The sequence below is a fragment of the Lynx rufus genome, unplaced genomic scaffold (genome assembly GCF_022079265.1).
Source record: "Lynx rufus isolate CCGP_SWC_20201006 ecotype Redwood Valley unplaced genomic scaffold, mLynRuf1.p SCAF_9, whole genome shotgun sequence".
Lineage (NCBI taxonomy): Eukaryota > Metazoa > Chordata > Mammalia > Carnivora > Felidae > Lynx > Lynx rufus.
The window spans coordinates 100,600,162-100,615,488 of NW_025814897.1; the positions used below are offsets into that span (position 1 = coordinate 100,600,162).

Genomic DNA, 15,327 nt, shown 5'->3' on the forward strand with positions numbered 1-15,327 from the left:
CCAACTTCAGCTCAGGTGTGTAATGCCCCCAATTTCGAATGGAGAGACCATCAAGGAGCCGATACCGATGCAAACGCACAAGGGTTTATTTGCAAGCTCGAGCTTGGGCCCAAGTACACCCGACACAGCGGAGCAGGGACTTGGATGCCTAGGTTAAAAGGTGTAGCAGTTTTATAGGGGCCAGTGGCCAATGAGATTGTAACACACACAGAAAGTTACATAGTCATGTCAGTCCACACACAGGTAGCCAATTGAACTACAGTTTACCCTGTTTGAACTAGCCTATCACTCTGGTCAGAATTGGCGTGCAAGTTTGGCAGGCAAAAGGCGGGGTTTACATTCTTTGGTGGTTAGGTGTTCCGCATTCCTATTTGAGCCGGTTTCCGGTAAGGGTGCACTCAGCGGCTTGACTAGGGTAGGGGAGTGTCTTAAGCAATAAGCAGGTCATGTGGGGGTTATACATGAGATGGTGGGTGTAGCACAAAATGGAGTTAGTCTTGCTCTGCTTGTCCAGGGGTAGGGGATTTTTGTTAAATTCCTTGGGTCCCACAAGGTCATGATCTCAGAGTTCATGAGTTCAAGTCCCACATCAGACTCTCTGCTGACAGCTCAGATCCTGGAGCCTACTTCAGATTCTGTGTCTCCCTCTCTCTCTGCCCCACCCCTGCTTATGCTCTGTCTCTGTCTTTCAACAATGAACAAACATTTTTAAAAAATTAAATGTCTGGTAGAATTTTTCTGGCAAGCTACTTAGCCCTGGATTTTTTTTGGGGGGGGGGAGATTTTTTCAATACTGTTTCCATTTCTTTGCCAGTTATTGGTTTCTTCAAATTTTCTATTTCTTCCTGTTTCAGTTTTGGTAGTTTATATGTTTCTAGGAATTTATCCTTTTCTTCCAGATTGCTGACTTTGTTGGCATATGATTTTTCATAATATTCTTTTATAATTATTTATATTTCTTCAGTGTTGGTTGTGATCTCTCCTCTTTCATTCATGACTTTACTTCTGGGGGGTACTTTCTCTTTTCTTTTGAAAGTCTGGCTAAGGGCTTATCAGTTTTATTAATTCTTTCAAAGAACCAGGTCCTATTTTCATTGATCTGTTCTACTGGGGGGGGGGGTGTTGTTAGTATATCATTTATTTCTGCTCTGTTCTTTATTATTTCCCTTCGGCTGGCTTTAGGATTATCTGCTGTTCCCTTTTTAGCTCCTTTAGGTGTAACATTAGGTTGTGTATTTGGGACCTCTCTTGCTTCTTGAGAAAGGCCTACATTGCAGTAAACTTCCCTCTTAGGACTGCCTTTGCTAAATCCCAAAGGTTTTGGACTTTCATGTTTTCATTTTCACTTGCTTCCATATATTTTTTATTTCTTCTTTAATTTTCTAGGTAACCATTCATTCTTTAGTACGATTTTCTTTAACTTCCATGTGTTTGAGGGCTGACCAAATTTTTCTTGTGGTTGTCCTCTAATTTCATAGAGTCCTTTGCCCATTTTTTAGAGTCCTTTGCCCATTTTTTATCACAATGGTGTTTTTCTTTGTTAATGAGATGTAGAAATTTGTTATATATTCTGGATATTAACACATCATCAACTATATCCTTTGAAAATATTGTCTGTTGTTTGTGGGATGCCTTATCTCTCTGTTGATAGTGTCCTGTGATGTACAAAATTTCTTAAATTTGATCAAGTAATTTCTGTGTTTTTTCTTTTCTTGCCTGTGGTTTTCATGTTGTACCCAAATAATCAATGCCAAATCCAAAGTTATGAACTTTATTGTCATGTTTTCTTCTAAGGGTTTCATAGTTCTAGCTGACAATTGAGGTCTTTGATCCCTTTTGAGTCAATTTTTGTAAATGGTGTACATGAAGGGTTCTGCTTCATTCTTTTGCATGTGGATATCCAGTTTCACCACACCATGTTTTGAACCACCTGTCCTCTCCCCATGAATGTTCTTGTCACCCGTTGAAAATCATTTGATCACATATGCAAAGGTCTCTCTCCAGGTTCTGTATTTTCTTCCATTGTTATGTCCCTATTTATGCCAATATCATTCTGTTTTGTTTGTTGTAGCTTTGTAGTAAGTTTTAGAGCCAGGAAGTCCTCCAACCGTTTGTTTGTTTGTTTGTTTGTTCTCCAAGGTTATTCTGGCTGCTTGGAGTGCCTTGAGTTTCCACCTGAATTTTAGGATGGATTTATCTCTTTCAGCAAAAAATATACTTTTTGGATTTTTATCGGGATTGCATTGAATCTGTAGATTATTTTAGGTAGCATTGACATCTTAATATGAACTGTATCAGTTCATGAAACTCTGCCATTTATTTGTGTCTTCTAGAATAGCTTTCAGCAGCATTGTTTAGTTTTCCGTATAAAGACTTTTACTTCCTTGTTTAAGTTTATTCTTCAGTTCTTTGTTCTTTTTGATGCTGCGCTAAAAGGAATTGTTTCGGTAATCCTCTGTGGTTGCTCATTGGTAGCACAGATATTCATTATCTTTCATGATAAAATAAGCATCTCAACAAGTTGTATATGGAAGGGATGTACCTTGGGGCATCTGGGTGGCTCAGTCCATTAAGTGTCTGACTCTTGATCTTGGTTTAGGTTACGATCTCACAGTTTGTGGGCTCCAGACCCACGTCATGCTGTGCACTGACAGTGTGGAGCCTGTTTGGGGTTCTGTCTCTCCCTCTGTCTGACTCTCCCACCCCTCTGTCTCTCTCAAAATAAATAAATAAACTTAAAAAAAAAGAGAGAAGGAATGTACCTCAACATAATTGAGGCCATATATGAGCAATCCACGGTAACATCACACTCACCAGGGCAAGGTTGAAAGCTTTCCCACTACAATCAAGAAGATCAGAGTGCCCACGCTCACCTCTCCTTTTCAAAATTGCACTGGAATAAAAATCCCCGTGAAATTGTCAGCATTTCTACTTATAGGTCATGCCATCAGTAAAGTGAGAACAGATTGCTTGTAATGTTTCTTAATTTTACTGCTTGTAACAATTTTTCTGATGGTAGCCATTTTCTATCCTGTGGATCTCAGATCAATCATTCAATTTGAACAAAGGCCTTCCCCTGGTCACCTTCTCCATAGTAGAATTCTCCCTGAGTACCCTGTTTGGTCTCTTATTAGCACTGATGAAGACTTTAATTAGCTTACTAAATTGTCCCCTTATTCACTTCCTGACTCTGCTATGAGAATGTAAGGTCCAAGCAGGAAGGACCTGTTGCATAATTCTTTCCCGTATTTCATTAATTGCTGTGCCCTCACTTACAGCATGGTTCCTAGCAATAAATAGGAGGTCCAACTTGAAAAAAAAATTACCAATTGAATAAATAGTTGTTATGTCTAAATCTGTGAATAAATATCTACAGCATCTAACCACACTTCAAGGCAGCATAAGTTGAATATTAATGGAAAGAAAAACTTGCTATGGCAAGTGGGGAAATATATGATAAATTAATCTTTCCTAAAACAAAATGACTGGCTTGAAATTTTATTCTTGACTGGCAGTCGTCTTACAATGGTTCTAAAGCTGTTTTGTTTTGTTTTCTTTTGTTTTGTTTTGTTTATGTCACATCTTTCTGACCCTCATTATGTGATTTGGCCTAATAGTATCTTTCTATAGGTATTTTTAAAAGATTTTGTGGAAATTCCCAGTGAATTTAATTAAGCAAGAATCAGTGTTGGCAGCTTTCCAATTGTAGGACTTAATGAGGAATGTGGTTAGAAGGAATAAAATGTCCAGTGATGGTTGCCTGCATGGGGAAGAAGAGGCTATGCTCTTAACAACTGATCCACATTTTTGAGGACGTTTCTGTTAGGCTTAAAGCATTACCTAAGGAGAAGCCCAAGCATGTCTCTTTAAAATATCAAGTCGGCTAATCTGACCAAACCAACACTATAGAGTGAGGATGACTAAGCTGTTGAATGGTATTTTTCTATTTAGAAATTAGAGGCAAAGAAGTTGCTTGAGAAAAATGGGAGATGGCTGGTGGCTATTTTTCTTATGTAAGGATAGTTAGTTCACTACCTTTTTGATAGATTATCCTAATGTGATAAATTTTTGTTTTCTCTGTGGACCATGGAATTCCTAGGAAGTGATCTAAAATCTAAAAGCAACCTTCTGAATAACCAGGAGACCTTATGGAGAAAACGGATAGACAGCCGAATGAAATAAAATATATCCTCAAGTAATAAGGCAGCTTTTGCCCTCTCTTGTCAAACTGGATGACAGAAGAAATCCAGGTTGCTGGGAATGAGTAGAAAGCGTTCCTTCAGATTGTAGATCTGCTTTCACAAGTTAAGACTAGAAGTAAGTCCTGGAAACCAGCCTTTGCAATTGTGTGACTCTCTTTATTATGTAAAAGTGAGATCATCTTTAGATGAAGCAAACTTTGATTCCGATTCTGGTTTAATCATTTAAAAATGGCTGACCTTGGGAAAATTAACTAGGTGATCTGAGCCTCAGTTTGTTCACCTGTGAACTGGGAATTATAGCTCATCTTATGGTCACATGAACTGTGATTCTTTGAGTTGTGAGTGTGTGATTGGAATCCACTGTAGACATTGTGAGCAGAGGAGTGATAGATAAGAATCAGATTTAAAAAGGATCAATTGGGCTGCATGAACAGAATGTACTGATGGAGACCAGAGTACAAGGGGAGGGATGTGGCAGGAGACCAGTGGAGTGGGTCAGGAGAAGTGGGGAGGGAAGGGAAATGATCAAATTTGTGATATGTTTTAAAGAGCATTAATAGTATTTGCTAAAGGTATCAATATGTGACATGAAGAGAAGAAAGACATAAAGGCACTGTGATATTTCTTGTCTGAGCAATGACATTTAATGAATTGTGGAACACTAGATTTATGGTGAAAAATGAAAAATTTAGTTTTATAAGTACAGAATTGATATCCTATTGGAGATGTCCAGAGTTAGAGATGTTGCATATGTGAAGTTTAAAAATTAAGGGGAGACATAAGGGTGGAATGCTTTCACATTTATTGGTCAGAAAAGGGGGGATATCCAGCCAAAGACCCTAATAAAGAGGGATGAGACACTCCAGGGCGGTGACCTTCCATTCCGAATTCATCCACTCACTTGGAATATGCCAGTTACCTTACATGGTTCTCAAGTATTTCAGTCTTGTGACATTATGAACTGTGCACCTTTCCGTGGAATTCTCTTGTCCTCTTTTTTTTTCCTTCCACTTTTGCTTTAGATAACTCAGCTAAAGCATTGCTTCTTCTGGGATGTCTTCACTGATTGCTCTTTGACCGGTATATTCCTACACTGTGTGTCACTTATTACATTGGCGATCATTATGTATGCTCTTTCAGAGTGTAGGAAACCATGGCTTATTTAACTTGGGAATCACAGCACCAGTGAAATACTCCACACAAACAGGTAGTCTTCTACTTTTTTTAAACTGATGAATCAATAAAAGATTAATCTTATTATGCATTTAAGTTTCCCTCCTTGTTTTCTAGGAAACCTACATCTAATATGTGAATCAGGTCCTATACAGACTGGATGGAATCAAAGAACAACGTAACTTTCTTTGTCCTCCTGGGCCTCACACAGGATGGAAAGGAACAGAAGTTTCTGTTTGTTATATTCTTGCTCTTCTATATTTTGACGGTGGTGGGCAACCTGCTCATTGTGGTGACTATAGCTGTCAGTAAGACGCTGGGCTCCCCTATGTACTTGTTTCTTGCTAACTTATCCTTTATGGATGTCACTTATTCGTCTTGCATTTCCCCCAGATTGATTTTGGACTTGTTCTTTGGGAAAAATACCATATCCTTCCAATCTTGTATGACCCAGCTATTTACAGAGCACCTTTTCGGTGGATCAGAGGTCATTCTTCTGCTGGTGATGGCCTATGACCGCTATGTGGCCATCTGTAAGCCCTTGCATTATTTGGTTGTCATGAGGCAAGAGGTGTGTGTTGTGCTGCTGGTAGGGTCCTGGGTTGGAGGTTTTCTGCATTCAGCCATTCAAGTTAGCACGATTTATAGTCTCCCATTCTGTGGTCCCAATGTCATTGATCATTTCATCTGTGAAATGTACCCCTTACTGAGACTTGCCTGTACTGACACATATGTCATTGGCCTGTTAGTGGTGGCCAACGGAGGGATGATGTGCACAATTGTGTTTGTGCTCTTGCTCATCTCTTATGGTGTCATCTTGCACTCTCTAAAGAACCTTAGTCTGGAAGGGAGGCGGAAAGCCCTCCAGACCTGTGGTTCCCACATCACTGTGGTGGTCTTCTTCTTTGTGCCATGTATTTTCATGTACGTGAGACCTGCTAAGACCTTCCCCATTGACAAATCAGTGAGTGTGTTTTTTACAGTTATAACCCCTATGCTGAACCCCCTGATCTACACTCTGAGAAATTCTGAGATGACAAATGCGATGAAGAAGCTCTGGATGAGAAATGTCGTATCTGTTGGTGTATAAGTGCATTATCCACCATGAAGAGAATTATCTGTCATTGGAGGCCATTTTATAAGAATGCAGATGTCTTTTTAAAATGATTCTGAGTTCCCTTGTTCAAAGAACTTAATTATTTTTGAAGGATGAACTGGATAATTGTGCTTTAATAACAATTTCCCTCCCTGGTAGAATCTATAGTCCATTATCCCTTGGAGATTGCTTCATTTAGAAAGGTGCAATACCTTCATAGCAAGGTGTCAACAATACGTGATTATTTAGTAAATTTTTATGGTTAATTTTCAATCAGTTTATGTTTTTTAATTTTTTTGATACTTAGTAATATTTTAGTTATATTCTTGTTATTTCAGGTAATTCTTTTTATTATGCTAATTATAATGTTAATGATGCATAGACTGTCTTGTTCAGTAAATTTCTGTTGCCTTATCTGCAAAATATTGTGTAGCACTTTTATTTTTACAAGAAAAATTGATGTGTAATGGATAATAATGAATAGTAAAAGAGAACACCTTACATAATGGGATAAAATGTGAATAAATTACCTACTCATCTCTCAACACGGTCTCTATTCCTCTTTCCCCAAAGGAAGTCACTTAATCTGTTTCTTAAGCCTCTTGAGGTATTAACATCATTTATATTTATGTATGCAAAATTTTCTCTGTGTATTTAAATATTTGTTTTTATTATCAACTTACTTTTTTAAAATAAACTTTTAAGTTTAGGATAGTTTTGTTTATTTTTGATTTTTCAGTTGAAAAATTGTCCTACAATATTATCCTAGTTTCGGGTACACAACATAGCGACTGAACTATCATGTACACTAAGAAATGCTCATTATGATCATTGTAGCTTCCATCTGTTAAGATAAAAAGTTGCTACAACATATTGGATGTGTTCTTTATGCTATACTTTTCATTCTTGTGATGTAATTATTTTATAAGTGAAACTCTGTACCCTTTATCTCCTTCACCCATTTTGCCTATCCCTCCATCCCCCTCAACTCTGGCAACTGCCAGTTTGTTCTCTGTATGCGTGAGTTTGTTCCTGGTTTTTGTTTTTGTTTTTGTTTTTGTTTTTTTTTAAATTCCACGTATAAGTGAAATCATTTGCGACATCTTGAAGATATTGCATAGAGATCTCTTAGTTTTTCTTGTACTACACATTACTTATTAACATATACTAAAATAAATATATCCATTCCTGTTCATGTTTTTACTAACCTTTTTTTTTGACAAAGAAGTTTGCTATAATTGTATGCTTGTGAATAAGTGCAAGTATGAGTTCTTAGGAGTGGAATTGTTGAGATATGTATTTGAAACAATGATCACATAGTTAAATGTCGATATTCATAGGTATCGCCAAAGTGCCGTCCTAGAGATTGCCCCAGTAGCTACACTGATGCTCACCGTCTGTGAGGGTACTTCCGTCCACATTCTCAACCACCTGTAGCTGACCAATATTTGTGGCATAGAACAATCTGACTAAATTGTAATCTTTCTTATTATTTAGTTTATCTTTCCAGATGTTGAATATGGTTTGTATTTCTTTTTCTGGGAATCATCTATTAATACCTTTACCTATTTCATTCAATTGTTGCTTATTTCCATACTGATTCTTATTGATTACATTCTAAGAAAGGATCCCTTTTACTATTGTGAATGTAAGTATTATCTTTCTGACTACTGGTGTGTTTTTAACTTTTGTATACTCTGTAGAATGCTTTTGGTGTGTCATGATGTTTTCTTTAAAAACATTTTTTTAATGCTTACTTATTTGTGAGAGAGACAGAGACAGAGCTTGAGCAGGGGAGAGGCAGAGAGAGAGGGAGACACAGAATCTGAAGCAGGCTCCAGGCTCTGAGCTGTCGGCACAGAGCACAGTGTGGGGCTCAAATTCACTAGCTGTGAGATCATGACCTGGGCTAAAGTCGGATGCTTAACTGACTGAGCCACTCAGGTGCCCAATGTTTTCTTTTAAATCCAATAAGGATTTTTTTTAAAGACTCTTTGTTCATACCAAAATATTCTTCAACTTTATTTGAGCACTTAATTTTTAAAGTATTTTTGAGGTTATGTATCATACATTAGAACTTTTGCTGCATTTGGAATTTATTTTGATCTATGAGTTGAAAAGAGATAGAATTTTAGTGGATTTTCTAAAATTTAAGATTTTTTTATAGTTGCATATTTTTCTTTTTGCCATTGACTTGAAATCCTGATATTATATTCCTAAGCCCCATATATGTTTGTATCCAATTCAAGAATCAATTCTGTTTCATTGATCTCTTTATTCATGTCCCAGTTGATATGAAATATAGTTGCTTTGATACAATGACACATTTTGATATGTGATGAGACCAGCAGTCCCTCCTTAATATGCTTTTTCAGAATTATGTCTAGTTTTGCATATTTACATTTCCAAATCAAGTTTAAAATGAAATAGTAAGTTTACATTTAAATAAGATAATACAAGTTTAACATTACAATAAGTTTACAATGAAGTTAAACAGGTTTAAAATAGTATAGTTAGAAAACAAAAGTCAGTTATGATTTTCAAGAAGATTCAATTAGAGAAGATTAAGGAAATTTACCTCTTCTGAGTGCTGAGAACTGTTATCCCCCACCGGGTCTTGACATTTAACATTGGGTACTGCTTCCATTTTCCACCTGTATGACTTATCCCTTCTAGAAGTCTGCTGTTCATCCTCCATGACCCCTGAAATGCTGCCTGGCACTTTTCTGTAAGAAAACCATCTCTTTGAGGAAGTATATGACTTATTTCTTTGCTGAGCATCCATATGGCCATCTGCAAACCCCAGCACCATGACATCATCACGAGTGACAGGGATATGGCTTCCTCTTTCAGGTGGCATGTGCTAGAGACTTTGTCCCAGCAGCCATTTAGGTCCTCTTCACAGTGTGGCTGTGTGTTTGTGGCCCCAATGTCATAGACCATTTGTGTGTGATGTAAACCCGTTTTTGAAAGTTGTCTGCATGGACCCAATCATACCCTTGGTCTCTTTGTTGCTGTCGACAGTGGGTTCATTGACCTGTTAACATTTTCTTCTTGATGGTCTCATAGGTGGTCATCTTCTACTACTCTTGCTCCCTGAAGACCTATAGCTTCAAGAGGAGACACAAAGCCATGTCCACCTGTGTCCCTCACGTCACTGTGGTGGTCTTAGTATTGTGTCCGTATATTTATATATTTGCACCCAATCACCACCTTTTCCATTGATCAAGTTGTGGCTGGGTTGTATACAACAGTAACTCCCTTGTTAAACTTCTTAAACATGTGCACTCAGAAATTTGGAGGTGAAAAATGCCGTGAGGAAGTTCTGGAGGAAAAAAGGTAACTGAGAGATATCGTAACTTTATTAAATGTTGGTCTCTTTAATGGAAAAGGGAAAAGAAGATAATTTCTGTGGTGCAGAGGCACATGAACACTATTTGTCCCAAGTATGTTTATTTTGTTATATAGGTACTGTGAGGAAAGGTCCAGGCAGGAAATTATTTATCATTGTAAAAATAGCGTATTTAGACTTATGTATGTCTAATTGATTGTCAAAGTTTAACGTACTGTCCGAATTAGAGTTCTTGTAAATGCAGATTATCAGGACACAGCTCTGGAGATTTTCATTTACTAGCTTTGTTGTTGAATGACGTACTACTTTCTAAAGAGGTGTACATAAAGCCAAAGAGTTCTGCATGTACTCTTGCTATTGTGCTGTGCTTTGTGTTGACATCATGCACCTTTTAATGAAGTCAACTTAGTTTTTACACTTAGTTTTTAACTTGTAGTAAAATACAAATAACAAACTTGCAGTTTTAGCCATTTGTAAGTGCATAGTTCAGGGGCGTTGAGTTAATTCACATTGTCATGATAGTTAAGTTAATTCATCTTGGTTATGCAAACACAAGCACCATCTGCCTCCAAAGCTTTTTCATCTTCCCAGATTGAAATTCCACACTCATTAAACATTAATTCTCTATTTCCCTTTCTCTGGGCCTTAGAAGACACCATTCTACTTACTTTCTGTCTATGAATTTGGCTACTTTAAGCCCTATATGTAAGTGGAATCATACGTTACATTGTCTTTTTGTGACTGTCTTATTTCACTCAAAAAGTGAATGTATGTGTTAGCATGTGTCAGAATTTCCTTCATTTTTAAGGGTGAATAATAACCCGTTGTGTACATAAACCTCATACTGTTCATACATTTATCTGTCAGTAGACACCTTGGCTGCTTCTACTTTGTCTATTATGAATTATAGTGCCATGAATATAGATATAGAAATATCTGTCTGAGACTGTGGTTTCCATGATTTTGTGTATATACCCCAATTGTGGATCATATAATAATTTTTTGCTTAATTTTTTAGGAACTACCATAACATTTTCCATAGCAGCTACATCATTTTACATTCCCACCAGAATGCACGGTTGTTCCCATTTCTCCACTTTCTTACATGTGTTGTTATCATTACATTTTGTGGTAATAGCTCTCCCGTTGGATGTGAAATGGTATTGCACGATGGTTTTGAAGTGCCTTTCCTAAGGAAAATGATTAATGTAATGTAAGCACATCTTTTCATGTGCTTATAGGGCATTCATGCATCTCTTCTGGAGAAATGTCTACTGAAGTCCTTTTCTCATTAAAAAAATTTTTTTAATGTTTATTTATTTACTTTGAGATGGAGAGAGAGCAAGTGGGGGAGGGGCAGAGAGAGGAGGAGAGAGAGAATCCCAAGCATGCTCTGCGCTGTCAGGCGCTGGCACTTTTGCTGTAAGAAAACCATCTCTGTCAGGAAATATACGACTTAAGTCTTTCCTGAGCATCCATGTGGCCATCTGCAAACCCCTGTACTATGACATCATCATGAGTGACAGGGATATGGCTTCCTCTTTCAGGTGGCATGTGTGAGAGGCTTTGTCCTTGCAGCCACTCATGTGAGACTCGAACTCACAAACTGTGATATCATGACCTGAGCCTTAATCAAGAGTTGGACGCTTAGCCTACTGAGGCACCCAGGTGCCCCCCTTTGCTCGTATTTCATCAGGTTCTTTTATTTTTTGAGATGCAGTAGTTCTTTATATAATGTTGATATTAATACCTTATCAAATATATCATTTGCAAATATTTTCTCTCCTTTGTGGGATACCTTTTTGGTCTGTTGATAGTGTCTTTTGGTGTATAAAAGTTCTTAAATTTGATAAAGTAATTTATGCATTTTTTCTTTTCTTGCCTGTGGTTTTGGTGTCCTACCCGTGAAATTATTGCCAAACCCAAAGTTATGAATTTTTCTTTCATGTTTTCTTCCAAGAGTCTCATAGTTCTGTCTAGTAGTTGAGGTCTTTGTTCCATTTTAAGTTAATTTTTGTATATGCTGTGCATTAAGGGTTCAGTTTCATTTTTTTTTTTTGTGGATATCCAGTTTCACAGCACCATTTTTTTTTTAACCACCTGTCCTCTCCCCATGAATGTTCTTGTCACCTGTTGACAATCATTTGAAGACATATGCAAAAGTTTATAGGCTCTGTATTTTATTTCATCGTTATGTCCATCTTTATGCCAACATCATACTGTTTTGATTACTGTAGCTTTGTAATAAGTTTTAGAACCAGGAAGTCCTCAACTGTTTGTTTGTTTCCCAAGGTTATCTTGGCTGCATTGAGTTTCCACCAGAATCTTAGGATGGATTTATTTATTTCAACAAAAAACTTTTTTTTTAAAATTTTGATAGGGATTGCATTCAATATGTAGATTACTTTAGGTAGCATTAACATCTTAATAACATGAGCCACATCAGTTCATGCCATTTATTTGTGTCTTCTAGAATATTTTTCAGCAACATTTTGTAGTTTTTCATTGTAGAAGACTTTTGCTTCCTTGTTTAAGTTTATTCTCAAGTACTTTGCTCTCTTTGAAGCTATTGTAAATGGAAGTATTGTCTTAATTCCCTCTCTGGGTTATTGGTAGCACAGAAATTCAGCGTCTTTCTGTGAAAACAAAACAAAACAGAACAGAACAACCAAAACCAGAAAACTCCCAACAAATTGGGTGTAGAAGGAATGTACCTCAACATAAGAAAGGCCCCGTATGACTGATCCATAGGTAACATCATACTCAACAGGGAAAGGTTGAAAGCTTTCCCAATCAGGAACAAGATGAAAGTGCCCATGATCACCCCTCCTTTTCAACATGGCACTGGGATAAAAATCCCTGTGACATTTTTAGTGACATGAGGTTATTTTGCTTACTTAATTTTTACTAAATTTTACTATAACAGTTTTTCTGATGGTAGCCGCTTTCTATCCTGTGGATCTCAGCTTAAGCATCAACTTTAAAGAAAGGCCTTCCCTGGTCACCTTCTCCATAGTAGAATTCTCTCTGAGTACCCTGTTTGCTCTCTTATTAGCACTGATGAAGACTGTAATTAGCTTACTAAATTGTCCCCTTATTTACTGTCTGACTTTATTATGAGAATATAGACTTCATTCAAGAAGGACCTTATACATGATTTTTCCCATCGTTAATTGCTGGATCCTCACTCTTAGTACATTTCCTATTATTAAAGAGTTGCTCCATATAAGAAAAATACTTAAACAAAAAAACTTGAATAGTGATTACATTAAAATTTGTGAATAAATATTTAAAATATGTAACAACACTTCTAGGCAGATTTAATTGAGTATTAAATAAAATGAAGGAAAAACATTATATGACAAGTGGGGAAATATATGATAAATTAATCTTTACTGGAACAAAATAATGGCTGAAATTTTATTCTTGACTGGCAAAGGTCTCATAATAGTTTTAAAGCTTTTTTTGTTTTGTTTTGTTTTTGCTCCATGTTATATCTTATAGGCCTTCATTATGTGATTTAGTCTAGTAGTATCTTACGTTTAGATGTACTTTCAAACTTTTGCGAAAATCTGAGTGAATTATGTAATTAAGCAAGAATCAGTCTTGGACACTTTCCAATCCTATAACTTAAGGAGGAATGTGGTCAGAAGGGATGAAATGTCCAGTTATCTTTGCCTGTATGGGACAGAAGATGCTAGAACTGATAAAATTTTCAGGAGGTCCTTCTTAGGCTTAAAATATTGCTTAAGAAAACGTACAAGGGTGTCTCTCAAATTTCAAGTCAACTTTCTGCCCAAACCAATACTATAGAATAAGGACTCACTAACTGAATGGTATTTTCTATTTAGAAATTAGTGGGAAAGAAATTACCTGAGAAGGTCTCCTTGGGAAATGGCTGGTGGCTCTCTCCTTATGTAAGGATAGGAATTCCTTGTCTTTTTGATAAATTATCCTAATGTGATCAATTTTTGTTTTTCTGTGTAGACCATGAAATTCCTAGGATGTAATCTACAGTGCAAATAAAAACAACCTTCTGAATAAGAAGGAGACTCTACAGAGAAAATGGATAGACAGTTGATTGAAATAAAATATATCCTCACGTAATAATGCAACTTTTTGTCCTCTCTTGTCAAACTGGATGACAGAGGAAATCCAGGTGGTTGGAAATGAGTAAAAAGTGTTCCTTCAGATTGTGGATTTGCCTTCACAGATAAGACTAACAGTAAATAGTGGAAACCAGTTTTTGTAATTGTGTTGACTATCTTTATTATGTAAAAGTGAGATCACTTGGAGATAAAGAAAACTTTCATTCCAATTCTAATTTTATCACTTAAAAATGGGTGACCTTGGGAAAATAAATTAGATCATCTGATGAGCCTCAGTTTGTTTAACTGTGAAATGGGGATTATAATTCCTGTTACTGTAAGATGAACTGTGATTCATTAAGTTGTGAGTGTGTGATTGGAATCCACTGTAGGCATTGTGAGCAGTGGAGTAATAGACCAGAATCATATTTAAAAAGGATCATTTTTAAGTTGCATCAAGAGAGCCAATTGATGGAAGCCAGAATGAAAGGGGAGGGACAAGGCTAGTGTGGTGGGCCATAAGAAGTGGGGAGGGGAGGGAAATGATTAAATTTGTGATATATACATATATTTTTAAATGTTTATTTATTATTGAGAGAGAGAGAGAGAGAGACAGAGACAGAGACAGAGAAGAGAGAGAAAGAGAGTGTTAGGGAGGGCAGAGAGAGAGTGGGAGACACAGAATCTGAAGCAGGCTCCAGGCTCCAAGCTGTCAGCACAGAGCCCTACGTGAGGCTTCAACTCACAAACTGTGAGATCATGACCTGAGCTGAAGTTGTATGCTTAACTGACTGAGCTCCCCCCCACCGGTGCCCCAAATTTGTGATATATTTTAAAGGAGGTTAAAGATTTGTTGAAGAGATCAATATGTGATATAAGAGCAAGAAAACAAGAAGGGCACTGTGATGTTTTTTGTCTGAGCAATGACGTGGAAGATGGTTCCATTTAATGAGGTGGGGACCACCTATGTTTGTTGCTGAAAAGTAAAAAATTGGTTTTATAAGTCCTGAACTGATACCCAATTGGAGATGTCCAAAGTTGAAGATGTTGCATATATGAAGTTAAGGGAGAGACACAATAGTAGAATGCTTCCGCATTTATTGGTCAGGAAAATGGGGCATATCCAGCCAGGGAAGTGACCTTCCATTCCTAATTTGATCCATTCAATTTGAATATGTCAATTACCTTAAATCGGTCTAAAGTATTTTACTTTTGTGACTTTATAAACTGTGCATCTTGTCGTGAATTCCCTTATTCTCTTTTCTTGTCCTTCCATTTTCCCTTTAAAAGTCAGCTAAAGCCTTGTTTTCTCCGGGAAGACTTCTCTGATTGCATTTACTATTTGGTTGATATATTCTTACCCACGACCTTTGTATTGTGTAACCATTTTCATATTTTTATTAAATTGATGTGATT

At 36.9% G+C, this 15,327-nt stretch overlaps 1 protein-coding gene across 1 annotated transcript; it reads left to right on the forward strand.

Moving 5' to 3' along the window:
* Nucleotides 1-5,535: 5,535 nt before the first annotated feature.
* Nucleotides 5,536-6,465, forward strand: LOC124505538 (olfactory receptor 4A47-like). Its single transcript, XM_047071504.1, has one exon. The coding sequence runs from the start codon at nt 5,536-5,538 to the stop codon at nt 6,463-6,465; it is 930 nt and encodes a 309-aa protein (XP_046927460.1).
* Nucleotides 6,466-15,327: the final 8,862 nt, after the last annotated feature.

What these genes read in the sequence shown, in the direction of transcription:
- LOC124505538 (XM_047071504.1), top strand. Translation starts at nt 5,536, where the DNA reads ATGGAATCAAAGAACAACGTAACTTTCTTTGTCCTCCTGGGCCTCACA.